We start from the raw sequence: 21,048 nt of genomic DNA on the forward strand, positions 1-21,048 counted from the left end.
GTAGGGAAGAGATGGGGAAAATCCAACCAAAGTTGAACTCCATTTCTTTTAGTATCTCTACTTCTAGGACCCCCATCATGGTGACATTTCTTAATGCTACCTTGGTCTCTAAGTCATCAACTTGATTTTGCCACATTTTCCAATCACTGGCATTCTCAGGTGGGAAAATGTATCTATTGATCACTATCTAGTACATCCAATTTCCCACTAAGCTTCCATAGCCTTTGAAACCGTCAAACTTCTTATCCTTAACTGAGATTAACCTTTAACTGAGATTAGATGAGGTCCTGCTACTGTCTAACAGAATATCGTCAAACTCAAGGAGTCCTGTGTATAAGCCAAGTGCACACAGGATATTGCAGGCAGGTGCAAAGTCTTGAAATAGGCTCTTATTCCTTGACACTCTATGGGGGTCCCTGTAAAAAAAATAAAAACAGATGTGACAGCCATTTGAAGTGTTTTCAAGGCACCGGATTGCATGCCAGCAAAGCAAGGAAGAACACAGGCCAGCGGCGGATCCCTGTCACCTGCATACAGCTAAGAAAAGTTACAGTCTTAAAAGCCCATGACATACAAAGTCAGGATGGCATCTGTGCAAATTAACAGCAGATGAGTCCATTTTGGGAAAGATCACTAAAAGAAGGTTGCCATTCTCAATGGCTATCAAAATGACTCAGCCTTGGCTTGCTTTTGAAGAGTTTGGTGAGAGAGATGCATTTCCCAACGAGACAAACTCTTACAAGAAAATGCCGAGTTCTCACCAAGGATACTAGCCTGGGGGGACATGGGGAATCTCCACGTCTCCATAGGCCAGGAAGCACCAGGGATGGCTCTCCTCTCACTCTTACCTTCCTTTGCTCCACGAGTCAGAGCAGAGAAGAGTTTGTCCACATACCGACTGCAACGGGAATGAGTACTGACTGAGACGAAGCTCTTGGGACAGCCTACTCAGTGCAGTATATGCTGTGCGCGTCCCACGTGAGGCACCATAGTATCAAGACATAGAAGCAAGTCTTTCCATTTCACAGAGGAGAAAACTGAGGCCCAAAGAAGCAAATGACCAGCCTGAGACCACCTGAGCACAGGGGCTGCAGTGTGGGAATGTGAAGTGATGCTGTCCAACTCTGGTGCCCACATTCCTTCTACCCGCTGGGAACATAAGGCAGGGGAGACACACCGTATAGACACAGTAAACGCCTGACTGTGAGAGTGTTTTAAAAGGAAAATTGCTTTCGAAACAGAAGGAGGAGTGGTGTAGTTTGTGGAACAAGAAGGAAGGCCATGGGGTGGGGCAAAGATGTCAAGAGGGAAGAGGAGAAAGAGGGTAATAGAAGACACGTGACATCAATGTAGAGGGGGGGAACACTGTGGGGAAGAGGGGCCAGCTGGGGAGTCCAGGAGAGCTGGAGATGAAGACCCACAAGAGCAAACGGTGTGAAAATGTCCTCATGAAATCCATTACTCTGTATGTTAATTAAAAAAACTAATAAAAATAATAGATAAATTAAAAAATGAAATATGAAGCAATAATGAATACAGATGTGTTCTATTTTTGAAAAGCCCTAAACAAGCCAAAAGAGTAATTATTTACATTGCAAAAGTATTTCTTTCAAATAGGAGCTGCTCTTGCAGAGAATGTTCATAGATAATTGTCCTTCTAATAGTAACCCACACTTGCTGAGTGCTAGGCACAGCACTTAAATACACGTCTAACAACGGCACCTGAGGCAGGTTTATTCTTATAACAGCAACAACTGTAATAACAGTAGCCAAAGCATATTTAGTATTCATCATGTGCCTTTTTAAAGCCATGTTTCTCAGAAGTGGCATTACTAACATTTTTGAGCAAGAGAATTCTGTTGTCAAGAGCCATCCACACACTAGGAGCATTCCAGTATTTTCTGCTTTCTTGGCTGTGATAACCAAAAAATGTCTCCAGACTTTGCCAACTGTCCCAAGAAAGTAGTTATTCCCCCTGAGCCCTTTATATAAACTCAGTCATGTTATACAACAACCTACAAGGTAGGCTATCCTCTGATAAAGGGGCTCACCAAGGATCATGTTCGGCATGCCCAAGAAACAGGAAGCTTAAAACTCTTGAGAATACCGTGGAAAAGGTGAGAAACTGGAGATAGACCAAGCTGGCAGGTGGAGGTCTTAAGCAGAGACCTTGTTACTGTGGATAAACAATGGGATTTAGCCTTTTGGAGTGCTGGGCTATTCTAAAGAGTAAAAGGAGAAGAGACTGGGTAGGAAGAATTAGCAAAATACTTCAGGAAATAAGGTGAAAGACGTTGTAACGCAGACCAGGTAGATGTAAACGAGGGCACAGATGTGGTGTGTACTTTGGAAGTTTAGTCAACAGGATTTAATATTTTGAATCCCTAGAGTTAGGGCCAAGAGAAGAACCACGGACAATCCAGTTTTCTGGCATGAACAAATGGATGGATGGTGGGCCATTTACAAGAAGGGAAGGCTTGAGACAGGACGTATGCCTAGGGAATAATCAAATTCTGTCTTGGACATGTTTCATTGAAAATACACCTTTCAAGTGCATGTAAGTCAAGGGGAAAATGTGATGGGTGAAGATATCCATTTAAGAGTCATCAGACTGTATATGTAAAATTTGATGCCAATGATGTTAAGCCAGTAAGACTTAAAGAATCTTGTTTCAGTATATGGTTAAGATTTTGAGCAACACACTGAAATAAAGATGAAGTGACTCCTGGAATTTGCTTCAATCATGGCATATGGGAAAAGATGAGACGTGAAGGAAACATGATATGTAAACTGATTTATTAAAATTTCCATTTGTATGGATGTTTTGACTGCTTGTCTGTCTACTGCATGTATGCCTGGTGTCCTTGGGGGCCAGAAGAGGGAGTGAGATCTCCTGGGACTGGAGTTGATGATGGTTGTGAGCTGCTGTGTCAGGTGTTGGGGATGGAACCTGAGTCCTCCAAAAGAGCTGTCAGTTTTCTGAACCATTGAGCCATCTATCTAATCCCTACAGTGATTATTTAAAAAACAAAACTGTCTCTCTAGATAGCCCAGGTTAGCTTAGGACTCATGATTCCATTACCCTCCTGATTCAGCTTTCCTGAGTGCTGGGAATAGAAACTGTACTACACCCAGAAGATGGAAAACGTGGCTTTGTGGCTGTAGAAACCATATTGGCTTAGGACCTCCAAGACAAGTTCTGAGCACAAAGAGTAGGGAATAAGAGACAGACAGGAGATGGAGGTTGAGGAAGAAGGGAAGGGGACAAGGGAGAGGGGACACAGGTATTTTTCCTACAGTAGGACAAAGGATTGCCTCTGGATAGAGAGGAGACAGACATGGCCCATAGGCAAATGGCAGTTTATAAAGGTTTAAGAGGGGCTGGAGAGAGATGGATCAGCTGTTGAAGGTAATGGTCACAACCAAAAATAAAAAGGAACAAGAAACCTTGTCATGGGATGAGGTGTTTAATTTTAATTGGGCAGGTTAATTAGGTAAGCCAAAGGTGTCTTCTCATTGCTGGACTTCAACACTGTGATAGCTGGATCTTGGTGGCCAGCCCTAGCCAGAGAAAGGACAAATGAGGGAACAGACCTTGGTGGCTGTAGGGATGCAATTGAATGCCTTTTAGCAAGGCAGAGGGGAATGGGGAGAAAGGCAAAGCCTATCAGAGCCATGCTCATGAACTGGCTAGAGTCCCTTCAGTGGTAAATATCTTTCTATCTAGCTCTCTCTCTCTCTCTCTCTCTCTCTCTCTCTCTCTCTCTCTCTCTCTGTATTTACTTTTATATATGGTTAAAATCTCTCTACTCTAAAAAGTTTTTTCAAAGATAACATGGCCCTTTCAGAGATGGGTTTCACTAGAAGGTAATCCTGTACCGTCAATGCTAAGGAAGCAATATGAAGGCCTTACATGGAAAGAAAGGCTGAGTACCCGGAGGCCTGTGAACAAGAGGGCCCGGCTGAAGAGGTAGGAGGATGGCACGCACGGAGAAAATCTCTGCCATAAAGATCTATATGACTCCTCAAAACAGGCTGCAGGGATGCTCTTCTGTCTGGTTACTTAAGTGTAAACGGGAAAAGAGGCAACTCTCACTATCTATCCAACCAGGTGCTTTCGTGATATCCATTTTGTCTGTGGACCATCTCTGTAAAGTAGTTGTCATTTTCCCTGTTGAATACAAAAAAAAAAAAAAAAAAAAAACTTAGCTCAAAAGTGAAATCAGGCCAGTGGTAAAGTGGGAAGCCAGATCTTTGTCAACTCCAGTGCCTGCATTTTCCTCTGCCACGTTATTCCCTATGTTATGAATGCTGAGTTCAGGAAGAGTCAGGCACGCCAGCTCGAGGGGAAAGATGTGTAAGGAACAATACTGAATCAAGATCCCATTACCGTCACCAGCACCACTGATGAGAACGTTTGTCTTTTAATGTAAAGCTGTTCTGGTATCCAGCTTAATAGATGGCAGGCTGATTTCCCTATCTGCTTCTGCATTTAACCTGTGGAGACACGCTGCTTAGTTAAGGAACATACAGGGAAGCAGTCTCATTAGGCTACAGGTGGGGAGTGGGTACCTCTGAGAACTTCAGCCACTTGCTGGCACTGTGTTAGAGCGCCAAATGGCACTTCATAAACGTTAGTTGAAGTGTGGGGTCTACCAAAGAACTTTCTGTTCTCAGTTATATCAAAATCCATTTGCATAATTTCATAAGGTCACAGGGGCAGTCATTTGGAACTATCCTTCAAATGTAGATGTACCCCACCATAGGACAGTGATAAACAAGCCAGGGCACTGCCAATCTCACCTAGAAAATGCTTAAGGATTAGGAAGCTGAAAGGTCAGTGCTGTAGAGAGGTGTCTGAAAGCTTGAGTTTTATCACAAACAAACATAGCTGGTCTCCTTAAAGTGGTTTTCCATTTGTCCTTTCCCTGGTCAGTAAAAAGGTGCTACTGCGCCTAACTGAGGTAACCCACTTTCCTTTAGGATCTCTGGTCTGCACCTGAAATGAACATGTGTGTTTTCAGTTCAGCACAATTAAACCTAAACGGCAAGTAATCAAAGGTTGAGATTTAATACAGATTTACTACTTAATCTTAAATAAAACTGATTTTTTCCCTTTTAAATTCCCAGTACAATTTGAATTGATGGCCTTGTTTGGGCTTCATAGTAATTACCTTTACCCAGATGTTTCTAAACTGTCAGTACAAAGGTCAACAGAGGGAAAAGAAAATATCAGCGTCTGTGTTGGTTAGTTTTTCCTCCCGTGACAAAATAATCAAGATCATCAACTTGAGGAGGAGAGATTTCTCATGGCTTACAACTTCAGTCCACGATGCCAAGGCAGTATCACTGAGGGTGTATGTGGAGAAAGCTGCTTATGAGAGCAATGGCTAAGGAAGAGATGAGGGGACACAGGAGAAGAGCCAGGATGAAAAATAGAGAAATTGAGACCGGAGTCCCAAGATTCTTTTTAAAGCCATGAAGTTCAGGGACTCCCTTCAAATGAGCCCCACTTCATCATCATTACATCACCATCATCATCATCAATCATTTTACTCATTTACATTTCAAAATGATATCCCCCTTCCCGGTTACCCCTCCACCCATTCACTCACTCCCACCTCACCCCTCTAGTATCCCCCTACACAGGGGCATCAAGCCTCCCTCTCCTCCCATTGATGTCAGATAAGGCCGTCCTCCGCTCCATATGTATCTATAATCCCAGCTCCCTCCATGTGTACTTTGTGGTTGGTGGTTTAGTCCCTGGGAGCTCTGGGCGGTACAGTTAGCTATTGTTCTTCCTACGGGGTTACAATCCCCATCAACTCCTTCAGTCTCTCCATGGACTGTTTCCTTAGATCTAACACAGGGCCTTTTGGGATAGACTCAAGACAGTCTCTGTTTGATCCTACATGGATTGCAGGAGATGAACCACTGAACTACTCTGGTTTTTTATTTTTGATTTTTTAAAAAATATTGACGATAATTTATGGAGTGCAATGTGATATACCAATACATGTGTAAAACACAGATTAGACAAAATTAATATGTCACTCGATACATCATTTTGTGATAAGGCTTAAAATATGTTCTTTTAGAATGTTTGAAATACTGACTGTACTACTGTTGTCATGCAGAAGAATGGGCCACCAAAGCTCATCCTAATGGGAAACCTGTACCCCTAACATCTCCCCAGTTTATGGTACCATCTCCCTTCCCCACTACCCTAACTTCTGGCAAGCGACTCCTCTCCTCTTTGAGTTCCACTTGTGAACATGTCCGGTGCACTCTCCTTTCCAGCTACACTTCCTGCTTCTGTTTCCCTCCTCCTTTAGCCTGCACAGTTGTTACCTGGCTGATAAGTGCCTGTGGGGGAATCGTGTCCAGGTTGGCCTTGAACTCACAATCCTGCTGTCCCAGCCCCCTTACTGATGGAATTACAGATATATGCTGCCCACACTCAGCCTTCTTATTTGTCTTTTAAGACCTGGTTCCAATTTAACTTCAGAGAAGTTGATTTCGGCTGATTTAATCACTTAGGTGTTCTGAGCTACTTTATCATTTCGTGCACGGAGCACTTACCACTTTGAGGACCAAGGGGCTACTAACACTTTTCAGCCTCTAATATGCCAGACCCTGGACAGCCTATTTTATGTCTTCCCATAAAATGTTCAAATTAATTCTATGCGATAAGTATCACTATAGCCCCACGGACTGAAGGAGCAGAGAGTCAACGCTAAAGTCAAACCCAAGTTCATTACCACAGCAACGTCTTCCTCGTTTGTTCTAAGGCTAATGGCACACATTCAATTTATGTCTTTGGAAAGTCAAATGTTAGAAATCGTTAATGCCAGCACAAGGCTCCACCAGGCTCTCATCCTCCAGGCCCCGCAGCACAGCCATCACAAGGGCATTTTCATTCCTCATTCTTTACAGACAGGTTAGATTTGGCATCTTCATTTACTTATGGGAAAAGCGTATTTTCATTTCTCTTAGCTGTGTGTTCTCAGGCACGAGATGATAATTTAATGATCACGCTGCCATCAAACCAGAAACACAAATGTTGACATTTGATTGTAATGTTTTTCCTCTCAAAGTTGCTTCAAGTAAATATCAATGACAATCCAAGTAAATGAGGTAATTATTTAAAAAGCAAATGGAGTATAGTTTTCACTATACATATTCATGCTTTAAACTTTCCACAAGGCTAAAAATAACCTATCGAATGCTTCTTTTTCTACCACTCTGGGACATTCTGAAATGAGAAAATTTAAATGTTCCTCTACAAACTGTTCAGTAGCCCAATCATGGCTTTATTTATGTACCTTTAGAACAGAGTTCAGACTAATGATTCTAAAGTGTGGCTCAACAACTTCAGCCTGCTGAATGTGCAAAGTCAGGATGTACCTCAGATCCAAGAGAATTAGAAACCCTGGGAATTACTAGGTGGTGGTGGTGCACACTCTATCTTCCAGAACTAGGAGGGCAGAGGCAGGTAGATCTCTGAGTTCAGGGACCGCTAGAGTTACACAGAAAAACTCTGTCTCAAAATACAAAAATACAAAAACAGTAAAGTAAAAGAAAGAAAGAAACAAACAAACTCTTGGAGTAGAACCTGGCAGTGTGTTTTAACATTCTTTTGGAGAACTATGAAACAGTCAAATCTTAGTATCAGTGAAGAAATTAACTGTGTCATTTGAATTCATAGACAGTTCTATAAAAAAGTAAAAATTCAGTAGGAAGGGGTCTGCCATGCCCAAGGCTTGGGCTGCCTCATGTCCACACAAAGTGTAGTATAGCCACAGGAAAGAGTCACAAAAGAAAAGCTAAACCGTTATTTGGCTGTTCTCCAGGGCCTGGATCCATCTACCACAGCCATACTTGAACAGGAGAAAAGTCATTTATTGATCTGTAAGAGCTATATGCTATTCCCTCTCCGGTAATGCGGGCTGTGTGCTATGTAATGGCTTCCTTCCTAAATGAAACAGGAATCTGAAGTCTAGCATTGTATTACTACTGGAGCATGCCTGTCTATCACCGAGGATGTAAAAGGGAGCCTAAGATTCAACTGATGCGAAGGCTGTTCTCTGGAATGCACTGCCTTTATTTCAGTTGCTTTGTTAGTAAGTGAATTTAAAGAAAACTGAGACGTGCTAGCATTTTGACAACTATGTGGAAATAAGATCATTTTGAGAGAACACGCAGAAAACTTCCTGGCATTTTGCTAGGAAAACTGAAGAAATTAATGTTCATTTTTCACATATATATATTTTTTACAGAAAAATGGTGAGAAAAATCTGTCCTCTCAATCAGAAGTTGTTATCTTTGCCAGAGAGAAGGCCAGGCTGGGTAGAGAAAGTTTACTGTATGCCAGCAGGAAAGATGACTCAGAAGAATCAAGTATTTGGAGCACTTGCTTAAGACAAAAGTGAATAAGGATTAAGAAGAAATCCTTTTTGTTACAAACTTTGGATAAAGTTACTTGCTGAACTGAGAGTTAATTAACTTTGTTTATTATAGTTATGAGAAGGAAAAACAGGGTTCCTACACATGAACATTTGTATAAATAAAAGAAGACTATATATACATATAGATGTGTGTGTGTTTGTTCCTGTGAGTGTGTACAGTTCTGGGATTGAAGCCAGATTCTTATACATGCTAAGCAAGCACTCTACTACTGCTGGGATACTCTTCTAGTCTTTTGTTGGACCTCATGTTCATTAATAACATAGCATTTTAGGAGGAAAAAATGTTTTAGACTGAGGCAGATCAGGATGTAAATCACAGCTCTAATAAACACTAATTTAGGATTCTGGTCAATTCTCCAATTCTCAGTTCCTCGTCTGATGAACACAATCAATTTATAAGGCTTTAGTAGGATTTCAGAAAAATATTTGGTTGTGCCATGCAGAGAATATGTGATCAAAAACTAGTAACTGAAGTATTTAAGAGGACTGATCATCACCGAGAGAACTTACAGCTGCCTGGGTGGGCTGGGATGCAACCCTTGATCTCAGCTTCAATAGACAACTTTTCTTGTTTCTTATTTCTTCTACATGTTCAAAAAAACAAAAACCCATAAATGGTTTACTCTCTGCTCCATTCTTTCTCTACAACATTAGGAAAGAGACACCAATTTAAAAAAAAAAAAAAAAAACAAAAAACTAAATAATCACTCAAAGATTACATGAGAATAGCAACTTAGTAAAAAAAAAAAAAAAAAAAGAATTTCTTGGAGTTTTATTTCATGTATGAGAGGGAAGGAGCATTCATTTTGCTTCTTCCTTATTCTGTCTCAGCATCCGGAACATATTATGCGTCGGTATTACAGTGCTGTGAATTTGCTTTTCTGTGTTAAAGCCCCTGCATTTACTGGAATGTGATGTACTACTTTAGCTAGGGACTCAGGGCCATAAGCCTTGTTCGTGCAATGAGATGACTTTAATAATATTCTAATCTTGGGATGTAGTTATCAAGATGGATAATGACCAAGCAGTGCTTCCTACAAACGGAAATGGCTGTTGTGCAATCTTAAAGGATATAAAGGAAAACTTAGCACTTGAAAATGTATTTAAAGTCTTTTTCTGCTGGTTTAGTTTACATACCTGCAAGCTCTGTCAGGCATCTGAGATGGGGGTTGGCTACTTTTCTTTTCTTCTGAGTTCCGAAGTAACACATCCTCTGGCCTTCCATTCTCTGCTCCAGCCTTGCTTTGATCCACACTGCGCTGGCCTTGGTCAGGGTCACACCTGTACATGAAGACAATAGCAGGCTTCTCACTGGACTCTCCTTTTGCCTCTGCGAACCAGTGATGGCGCTGCACTGGAGGGGGTGGCAGCATGTGAATGACCGTTCCGTCCAGGCCCACCAGCTTCCCTTTCTCTCGCTCTTTCTCCTTCTCTTCTTCCTCATCGGTTTTTCGGCGGCGGAAGAAGCTTTTAAATGATATCCAACGTTTAGGCTTTGCATCGGCTGCTCGTCTGCTCCCTTCAGAGTGCAGAATTGACTCAGCTTCGGTTGATCTGCTGGGACTGGTTGGCTTCGTCCAGTTGGTGAAATGCCTCTGCAACAGGTTACTCGCATGGTAAGGGGAGGAAGTAGACCGTGGTGGGGGGAAGGGAGGGGGTGGTTCACCCTGGGTGCTGGTCACTAATTTGGAGGGAGCAGATGTCACTGGCTTTGCGGATGGATCTTTCTGAATTTTGGTAGAAGGGTTTTCTGTGGTTTGATGGGCCTCACCTTCGCCACTAGACTGAGATGTAAAGAGAGATTTGGGTCTGACTGGTGTGTTTTTAGGAATACTTTTTGTAGTATCTGCATCTGGAGGAATGGCATAAAGCTCTTCCACACTGCAAGCCTTAGGGCTAGGTTGAGGTGCTTCTGGAGGAGTCTGGGGAGGTTGGATAGATGCCACAATCTGACACAGGACAGCACTTGCTTTCTCCCTGGTGCTGCCGCTGTTGCCCGGTACCTGAGACCCTTGCACACCTTCTGTTTTGCCCACAGGCTCTTGTGTGGGCCTCTGGATTTTTGCTGGGGAGCTGTGGGTGGAACTGTAGCTTCTTTGTGGAGAAGACTGACTTCTGTTGAGACAATTGTTAAACTCCTGAACCTTCTGCGCTACTGAGCCTCTTTTGCGCTCTGTGCTGTTGGAAAACCCTTTAGCTTGGGGACAGTCTGTGAGCTTGCTGGGGGTGCTGTCAGACACTTTGCTTTCAGTTTCTATTTCTTCGTAAGTATGACTTATTACGCTTGTGGTTTTTTCCTTCACAGAGAGTTCTCCACTTGTCCCCAGGAAACTCTTGTAGGTGGCGAGATTGTCATACGCATTTGGATTAATAACAATAGGAACTTTAATGGCGTTTTTGGAACTCCGGGCATAGGATGGCTCGTCATGGATGATAATGGGAAAAGGTGGCATCCCAGCATTGTTGTAACTATTAAATTTTATTTCAGACAAATTAGGTGACTTAACAGGGATGGTTTTGGAGGAGACGTTTGTAGCTGTGGGTGAAGTAGGTGCTGATTTATGACAGTTTTTCCTTGGAGGGACATTCGGCCCAGTTCCTCCACCACTTAATTCTATTTTAGGGATCTTCTGTCGTGGACTGGTGCTGGAAGTCCACACTTCCTGGTACCGGATTGCACTGGATTTTTTGAGATGGGCATTTATTTGTCCTGGTGTCAAGGCAGGTGATGTAACCGGAGAGTTTGGGGTAGAAGACGAACCTTTTACCTTGGGGCGCCCCAGGTGCTCGCTGGCCATGGCTGCCGACACATCCACAACTGTATATGGCTTACACAGCGGCTGTTCCAGATTTACCACGCGGTAGGGCTTTGTCTGTTCTTCTACTGGGACGAGGCTGATGGTGACTGCCTGGCCAGCGATGTCTGGGGAAGCTTTGCTCTCTGGCTTCTCGGTTTGCACTGCAATCTTGCCGTCCTTCTCCTGTAAGCGGAGAGCGAGGACGGCTTTGTGCGTCTCTGGAACTTTCACTGGGCTTTTGGAGGTCAGCGACGAGTCCTCCTCTTCCTTACCAGAAGGACTTTCAGAATTAGTCTCAGCTTCTGCCACACCTTTAGAATTTCCCAGGTTACCAGGAGATACCCCCCCATTACAAACCTTCTGGGATGAGCTGCTGGCTGTTTCAGAACGTGACTCCTCAGTAAAGGAGGAATCTGGGGATGTGCAATCAGATGATACTGTGCTCTGAATGCTTCCTTGGCCATAGGACACCCCAGAATTTTCGTCGTAACCGTTCAGGATTTCATCATAGCTGTCGTCATAGTCTACAGCACAGATCCTCTGCAGAGACTTATTCCGTAAGGGGATTGTATTCCACTTTTTGCTCACAAAGAATCGAACGGGAGAGAGGGTGTTTGCCCTGAAGTTGGCAAAGCGGGGTTGCCCTCTCATGCGGATCTCCATGGCTAAGAGTTCCTCGTCGCTCTCGCCCCAGCTCTCCTGCTCTTCTCCCATGTTACTGAAAAGCACTTCCTCCTCACTCTCTTCCCCACTGGAGAACTCTGGGTAGCAGAACCTGCCCCCTTCATTGCTGATGACCTCGGTGCTCCCACTCAGAATGACGCGCTTGCCCTGGGAGTCCTTCATGGTCCCTGTCATGCAACTGGGTGGGATCTTCCTTTCCAGTGAGCGTTTGTAGCAATCATTTATTCTTCCCAAGAACGTTTCTCTGGACTTGGCTTCGCTTCCTCTTGTTGGAGGGCTGGCATCCAGACCCGCCATCTCCTTCAGCATGTCGGCCAGCCCGTTGTTGTTACTGGGGATCTTTTTCGCACCGTCATTATTGGCACACTGCCGAGGAGCACTGCCAAAGCCTTCAGCATCACCTTCGGAATTGTTGTTGAGTGCTTTCTGGCTCAGAGAAGTCTTGTTTTGGTTCCACCCCAGGGTGACAGGTTTGTTCTCACAGGGTTCCTGGATGCTTAGCTCACCGCACACACTTTGTCCATCTGCCACCATCATAGTGGGCTTCACAGCTATGGTGGGCTTTTTAGCCACAGGGGGCCGGAAATTGCCAGTGTTCCTGACTCGGTGGTTGTTACTTTGATTGGCATTGGTTTTCACGCTGCCATGGGTGATGGGCGTCTTCTCGGAGTCTGGCGGAAGCTGGTGCAAGCTTTTAGGTTTAAAGCAATTCTTGCATTCGCCAGGTTTCCAAACGTGTTCGGTGAAGGTGTTACAAGCAGACATTTTTAAAAATAGAACTTCCCAGACAATGCTTTTCCTTCAGTGCATAGCAAGACTTGCATTTGCATCTGTGAGTTCTCACCTCCTTCTGTTGTCATAGCAGCTCCTCTAGGTACATCAAGTCTGTGGGGAAAAGGAGAGGAAAAAATCTGAATGCGAAACACACCCTGAGAGTTACCACTACGAATGAGATGGAAAAGAATTAGCTTTAATGTCTCCACTTTTTCTTCAAAGGGTTGAGAAAATAATAAACATTTCGGGGCGGGGGTATAATTTTCTATAGTTAATCAGCATCTTGAAAACTTACTCTTAGGCAGTTTCCATGTATATGTAATTTCCAGTTTGATGTGTCTATGGAAATAATAGTGTGACCTCCTCTCCTGGGAAGGTGTGTGTGTGTGTGTGTGTGTGTGTGTGTGTGTGTGGGCGCGCGCTATGGAGTCAGGGATGGTGTGCTGAGAGGGGACCCAGTACCTCAAGTACGCTGAGCTGTACTCTTACCCCCTGTGTTGGCCTTTGATACTGATCTTTGAGTATCAATCAATCTCTGCATGACATACCTTGGTCCCTATGAAGTTCTTCTTTCATTCACCCTTAAAATGTTAGCTGCTTAATAGCCTCTTCTGATCCTGCACTAAAATAAATCCCTCTTTTCTCTAAGTTGCTTTTTCCAAGTTTTGCTCCTTACACCTCACTGGACCCCGTTCTTGCCATCACCAGTCACTGCCAGCTGTTCGGATGCTCATCACCTCTTCTCCAGATTACTGGGACAGGTGACGGTGACTAAGTGAGGCTGTGGTCTCATCCGTTCTAGGCCATCTTGGTTTTGTTTGTTTGTTTGCTGCTACTTCAGGTGTGGTTTTCAGAGAAGCACACCAGCCTCACCGGAACCTGTTAGAACTGAAGTTACTTTAGGTCCAACCCCAGACCTATTACACTTGCAGTTTAATCTCCGCTGAGCGCACTGCTCTCCTACATTGGCAGATGTCACTGCATCACCTTCTTACTAATTAGCTTGAAACTAGATATTCTCTGTCAGTCTTACCTAACGCAGCGCTTCCTAATGTTAGTGTGCACACTGATGAATGCTGCCAGGTGAATAAAGACCACTTGGGGAACACCCCAGGCCTTTCCTAAGTCAAATGTTAGGGAAGAATAGCAAATCTGAATTTTCAACAAAGTATTAGAACCCCTGAGCTGTCAGAGGAGGTCTATGCCTCTTAGCATCTCCCTTCTTCTTGACAATCAACTCTTGCTGTACTATCCAACTGGGCCATTCATTTCTTCTAGGTGTGGAGAAGCCCTTCTGTGTCCACAAACAAGGACCTCCCTCCCTCCCTTCCTGTGCATGTGCATGCAAGCAATTGTGTTGGGTGTGTGCACACGTGCATTCAGAGGCCAGAGGATGACACTGGGTGTCTTTCTCAGTTGTTCTCCGTCTTGTATTTCTGAGCTCACCGATTTGGCTAGGCTGATTGGTCAGCAAGCTCCTGGCATCTGTCTGCCTATGTTCCTAACAGCACTGGGATGATTAAATGCTCTGTCCTTTAAAGTTCTGTGCCGCTCACCCCTGAGCACTGCAGACCTTCTCCGAGAGGGCCACCACAGTCCTATGCTTCCACAAGGAATGGCAATGAAATGTGTTGGAAGAGCCAAAGCTCCTGAGTTTAAGACTTAGAATAAAGCTAAGTACTCCTAATCTTAGGACAGACAAAAGTGTAGGGATTTAATATGGAAAATATTAAAAAAAAAATCCAACTGATTACTTGGGACTCCCTCAAAATAAAAAATGTTGAGTTGGGAATGTAACTCTTGATAGAATGGTTGTCTAGCACACACAATGGTCTGGCTTTAGTGTTCACGTGTGTGTGTGTGTGTGTGTGTGTGTGTGTGTGTGTGTGTGTGTGCACATACACATGCACACAAAGAGGATCTTTTCCTAAATTAAAAAAACTTTCAAAACAGAGGCTATTTGAGAGTGTGAATGCAAAGCCAATGAAAACAAAAGATGGATTTCAGTAGAAACACTGCCACATACTATGTTCATATACAGGTCATATATACTGTACAGCTATGTAATACTGCCTGTCATATAGACAAGCAAATGAGAACCACAGTGGGGCACCACTGTGAACGTCCTGGAATGATTAGTGAATGTATGTTTGGGAGGAAGTTGAACATGTGGAGCACTTTATACTAAAACCAGTATACAGAGATTTACAGAGAAAGACCTGGAGTCAACCCTACACAACTGCACATATTTGTCAAAACTCATAAAACTTGAACACTAAAAGAGGTGAATTATATGTAAATTAAGCTTTAATAAATACAAAAGACAATTTGGGTTGGACAGAAAATAGACTTTGGAGGGAGGACTAAAAGACAAGACATGCTGAAAAGGCTGTGATAGGCATGCTAAGATCTGGTGAGAATCCGGCCTAGGGCGTGGCATCCTATCTGGGCAGGCACGGCAAGCTCAGTGAAAGAATGACTGGACTTTGGAGAGAGTTAAGAGGTGCTGTGGTGGAGGTTATTCCAGCAATGTGCAAGGATATTTACCAAGACAGGAATAGTGGAGAGACATTACTTATGCAGGGAAGATGATCAGAGCATGCTCTGTGAGCCCACATACAAAGGCTGTTGGTGCTCACCAGTCTAGAACACGGGAGAGAACTGTGTGGATCTCATGCGCTTGGGGATTATAGTCTGGAAGTATTTTCTAGGTTAGGATGAAAACAGAGAATGGTAGAGAACACGCTGGGGTATGGCTGGGTCCTGTCACACTTGACAGAACGCATGTAGGATGTACTCTTCTCTGTGCGCTGGTGTAGCAGTGAGGAAGGAATTCAGACTGTGGTCTGAACGGCAAAGTGACAGGACACTGGTGGGTGGCTCTTTGGAAAGTATCTGGGTGGGAAGACTTTAGAGATTCTGAAAGGACTTTTTGATTTTAAGATGGAGAAAGTAGATAAAGCTGCTTGGTGATTGGGGGACAGAGAAGAACAGGAGAGGCAGAAGAGGCCTGGGAAGAGAGCTCAATTCAAATCTGAGAATGCTAAAACTGACAGAGCTCCCATTTTGTCTGATGAACCAGGGTTCTGAAAACCAGAAAAACAAAACAAAACAAAACAAACAAACAAACAAACAAAAACCCCTCTCCTACATTTACAGTAAATGCCAGAGAAGAACTGAGACACAAGGCTACCCTATCTATGTTTTGCTTATAAAATGTATTTTTATGATGAATGTGTATATGCCTGCAGAAGTCAGTTTTTCTTCCTACCCATGCAGGCTGAATCAAGTCATCAGGCTTAGTGTAAGCAAATTTACCTGCTAAGTCATCTGCTGGCCCTAATATATGTTTAAAACTGCTATTTTTTTTTTTTTTTTTTTTGCCCTTTTTGTGTAGGATAGCCTTCCTGAAGTAACCAAAAAAAAAAAAAAAAAAAAAAAAAAAAAAAAAAAAAAAAAAAAATCCAATACAAACATAAAGTAAAAAGAAAACAGAGAAATTGTATAATCCTACTATTCAGAATTAATTTCTATTAGCAACTTGAGGCATTTCCTGTGAATCAGCAAGTCTTCCATTTTAAAAAGCATGTCCTGTAAACTAAACATCATATGACACTGAACAGAAAGGAGTAAGACATCCTGCCTACTAGCTTGTTAACCAAGCTGACCTATTCCTCGTAAGGCACTATAGGCTTTCTTTGTTAGTAGTACAGTATGTTTTATTTTTCCCCAAGATAAAAAATATGAGAAATTATTTCCCATTCTGAGTATGTTAGTTAAACCAAATGACGGCTGTTGAATTGATTAGCAGCTATCACATTAACATGACTGTCAAACGAGATTCGTCAAGAACACGATTAACTCGTCAGCAACAGAAGCCGATCTTAGAGTTGCTGTTTCCTTGAAAGGCCTGTGTACATCTGAATCTATGCTGCCGTGGAAGCCAGAGATGAGAGGAGCACACACCTCCAGTAAGCACCAGATGGAGCTGCTGTCTAAGCCACAAAGCCTGGACTTTGAGGCCTTCGATTTTAAACACTAATTATGTTTGGAGACAAAGATGTTCAGTTAAAGATGCTGTCAAAACTACTTTAACTTAACGTGGGCCCTTAGAGAAAGAAGCTATCTCATACATGGGTCCATCAGAAGCCTAACCTTCTGGCTTTCCTGCCTTTGCAGAATCACTTAAGGGCCGGTGATAGTACCTGAGGCTTTCCCTCTCAACGACAGCACTGTCCAAACAGGAAGCTTGAGTCACTGAAGTTAAGTTACAGGAAAAGTGTCTCCTGAAGTGTGTGTAGAGACACAGCAGTCTGCACCCATGTGCTGTTTGTCAGAACAGGTCTGATAAGGAGTATCAAAATACAGTGTTTCGTTTTACACAAAAGCTCATTTGCTTATGTATTCTTTATCATCTTTTTATTTAAAAAAATTCACAATTTTGATCATGGTTTCCCTTTGCCCAAATCCACCGCAGCCTCTACCTATCCAACCTGATAGTTTTTCCCCTGCCCCCCTCTCTTTCCAAAACAAAACAAAAAACAAAAAACAAAAAAAGAAAAAGAAAAAAAGAAAATCAAATAAAACACACATAAAAAAAAAAAACCTAAATAAAACATAAAAAAGCATCCTTTTAAAAACTCCAGGTCCCATGGAGTCTTTTTTACACTGACTTCCTTAGGGTGTGGTTGATACACCTCGAAACACTGAGCTGGGGAAAACTGACTTTCCCTTTCCTAGCAAGTCTCGACTGCAGATACCATCTTAGGGGTGGGACTTGTGTCCACTCCTTGTCATCGCTGGGATGACTCAAAGGAAACAGTGTCCAGACACAAGAGGACTGAAACACATTTGAACTAACATGGGACCAGCACAGGGTCAAACGAAATAAAATTCCTCATATCCCTAAAGCGAATTCTCCTGGTGAAATGGTTGATGGGAAAATTTAATGGCTGAAGCCGCTCCCAGAAGCTAGCCAGGACCCCATGATCTAAAATTCTATTTCCCAACTGCAAGAGGAAGTCCCTCTGAGCTATGGATAAGGTTTGTTCTAGAGTGGCCGATCTCACCGTGAGTCATGAAGGCCTTTCGAGAAACCACTGTTGCTCTTGGCCCTCTGCTCTACAATGGCTATAATTAATTTGCCGTTTGCCCGACTGTTTCAAGTAGATCTGACACAAAACAAAAAATTCACCCTGGATTTCAGTCTTGGCTAAACCGTCAGCATCTGAGCTCACCAAGAGAGACACAGTTCCTTAAAGAGGGACTATGTGTGTGGGTGGGTCTATTAAACACCACACGCAGCATGCATTCCTTAAAGGTAACCAAAGAAAAGCTGATAATCGTAAAGGAGTATGGGAATAGACTGCTAAGGTCCTCGCCCAGTACTTGAACTCCTAAAGGCCATCACTTCTCCCGATATGTCTCATTTCCACAGTGGCAGAGCCAAAAATCCTTACTGTTGTCCATAGGCTTTTAAGGACATGCTTTGAGGAGCTCAGCCACATGGCATCCCACAGTAGCCAGTCTCTATGATTCCTAAGTAAAATTTATAAAACAAGGTTTTCATTAGGAGTGGTAATGGAATATGTGATCCGCTTATATAGATTTTAAAAAGCAAAGGAAAATGTGACAAATACCCCACGTCATTGTTCCCAACTTTTCCTTTTCCACAGTGAAAAATGCTGACCTGACATGCCAAAGCCTTTAGTACATGACTAAATGGGTGGAGAGGAAGTGGAAGCAAAGCTGCAGGAAGAGGTTTGCAGGAGATAAAAGACAGCTTCACCGTGGATTGCAGATAGAACCTCTGAAAGGAGGCTCTTAAGACCCGATGATGATGATGACGGTAATAATAATAGTATCACTTTCCTGACCACCACAAGAATAGTGAAACTCTAAAGTTCTCTTATTGAAAGAACAGAACAAAGTAGAATATGCTTAATTTGCATGTCCCAAAGTTCTATTATGTGCCAGAAGCCCGTTCACCTTTAGCTGTTCTACGGCCGTTACTATGGCAGCCACCCCAGGTAAGAACACAGCAATTCTGCTTGGTTCTCAGCTCGGTGTCAAAGTTACCCAGCACACACCAGCCAACTATGATTAATATTACTCCTAGTTACAACTAGATGGCAACTACTTTTAATACTAAAGTACTAACATATTCTCTGAACTTCTGCCAAACCTATTCTTAGGCCATTTACCAGAGAAGCTCAAACGTTATCTAATACTACCTAAGGGCTTCTTAAGTTTATTTCGTTCATGCTCTGTCTCTTTTGCCTGGGTCAGATGTCCCCTCTAAACTGTTCACCTGCCCAGACTATTTACCCTTCACCATCTTGTTCAGGGGTTACCCCTGTGATGACCTTTTCTTCTGATTCCCTAAATACCACTATTATTATATTGCTCCATACTATAAAATACAGGTCCCAAGAAGACAGGACTGTGCTACATCCTTTTCTTCTTTGTATCAGTGGATTGTCTAAAAAACTAGATTCTAAGTAAGAGCATGCTGAAGAAATTCTAGCAAGTCCTAGACACAGGGTCACTTTGCCCGTGAAGACTCACAGTTTTAAAAAAGCCTGTGACATATATGATACTATAGGTCCTGCTCTTTGAATGAAGAAACAGGGGTTTTCCAAGGCCACACGAAGCCTGTGAAGGCCAGAGCCAGGGTAAGTGAATGCACACTGTATGTTCAAATGCTCAGGTTCAGCTCCGACCGCTATCCCATGGCCGGTGGAGAAGACACGTGCACAACAAAAGAAAAGGAACGAGGAGAGGAGAGATGTGGGAGACAAGAGGCAGAGGGAAAGGAAAACTGGGAAGAGAAACAAGTTTATTATTCTATGATTTTCACAACATAACCATTCTGAAAACTTGGTTATCTAGTGTGACCTGTACTTTGCTAAGAGATATTATAACTTCAACTGCACTAAAATTTCCTTCTTCAGCTAGAGAAAAGTAAACAATCTTCTGTAAAACATTTATAAGTTAAGCTTTTAAAGAAGAAAATGCTAAATTAATCAACGTCTGAATTATAGACTACTTTGAGAAATACAGATTGATTGCTTCAAGAAACTACTGCAATGTAACAAGTTTTAATTAAAATTATACTGAAAGAGTATTTCCTAAACTGGGATCCAGGGTGTAGTTTTCAAGGGTCTGTGGGTTCTCAAAATAGGTTAGTATCGATCGAAAAACAGTCTCTGTCTAAAAGAAGTTAATACAGGGACGTTGGGGGGGTGGCTCAGAGGGTAAAGTGCTTGTTGTGTGAGCATGTGGACCTGAGCTCAGATCTGCAGCACCCACACACAAGGCGGGGGTAGCACATGCGCATGCGTGTGATCTCAGAACTGATTGATTAGCTGAGCGTTGGAACTTGCTGGCTAGCCAGCCTAGCAGACACAGCAAGCTCAGTCTCAAAGCATACATCATAATACATATATACATTCATACATACATACATATGATGGTGACCAGTAGAGGGTCAGACCTACAGTCAACCTCTGGCATCCATATGCATGCCAAGGTGCACACTCACCTTCATACACGAGTGTATCCACACTTAACACCATACCCTCACTAAATACATTAACATAAACATTCTGGGCTGTTACAAAATGGCCGATTACAACTAATAAGCACATAAAGATTATTTCTAGGTCTGTGTGTACATTTCGTGCTTATAATCTGAGCTGGCACCAAGGACACTATTAATATAAGAAATAACGAGGGGACAAACAAACTCAATTCTTATGTAAATGATTTTAGTATTTCCAAGTGAGGACGAAATTGACACCATGACATAAGCTGTATTTACTGTGCCAATGTCGGATTTTCAGTGTGTTAGAAAGGGGCTGGAGAGATGGCTCAGCGGTTAAAGGCACTTGCTGCTCTTCAGAGGACCCAAGATCTATCCTCAGCACCCAGCACCCATGTAGGGCAGGTCACAACTACCTCTAAGTTCAGCTGGCCTGCAAGGGCACCTATACCCACACTGCACATACCTATACAGACAGTAACACGTAACTACGGATAAAATAGGCCCTGAGAAAGGAACGAAAGACATGGTGCAAGAAGAGCACTCGGGACATGGTGTCACATACCTACAGTTCCAACACTTAGGGGATAGAGGCCTTAGGGTTAGACTTTAGGGTAATCCTTAAATACATTGTGAATTTGAGCAAAACCCTGTGTCAACAAAGAAACATGCCAGTGGTAATGAAAACCGGGGTAAAAGGCAGTTTGTATTCAGTATGAATAACAATTCAGTTTCAATAAAGCATTACCTATCATAAAATATTATCGATAATTTGCATTTC

General features: G+C 42.9%; 1 protein-coding gene across 3 annotated transcripts in view; it reads right to left on the reverse strand.

Annotated features, from left to right (window-relative positions):
* The window catches only part of PEAK1 (pseudopodium enriched atypical kinase 1), a 202,176-nt gene that overhangs the window by 42,478 nt on the left and 138,650 nt on the right, over positions 1-21,048 (reverse strand). For 2 of the 3 annotated variants that reach the window (XM_080930101.1, XM_080930102.1), the window contains exon 4: positions 9,606-12,835. In XM_080930101.1, the coding sequence (XP_080786227.1) occupies positions 9,606-12,715 (3,110 nt within the window). In that variant the 5' untranslated portion in view covers positions 12,716-12,835. Of the gene's footprint in view, positions 1-9,605; positions 12,836-21,048 lie in introns of those variants that run through there. The other variant, XR_013975366.1, reaches the window with a different exon arrangement.

This window comes from Micromys minutus, assembly GCF_963924665.1.
Source record: "Micromys minutus genome assembly, chromosome: 16".
Classification (NCBI taxonomy): domain Eukaryota; kingdom Metazoa; phylum Chordata; class Mammalia; order Rodentia; family Muridae; genus Micromys; species Micromys minutus.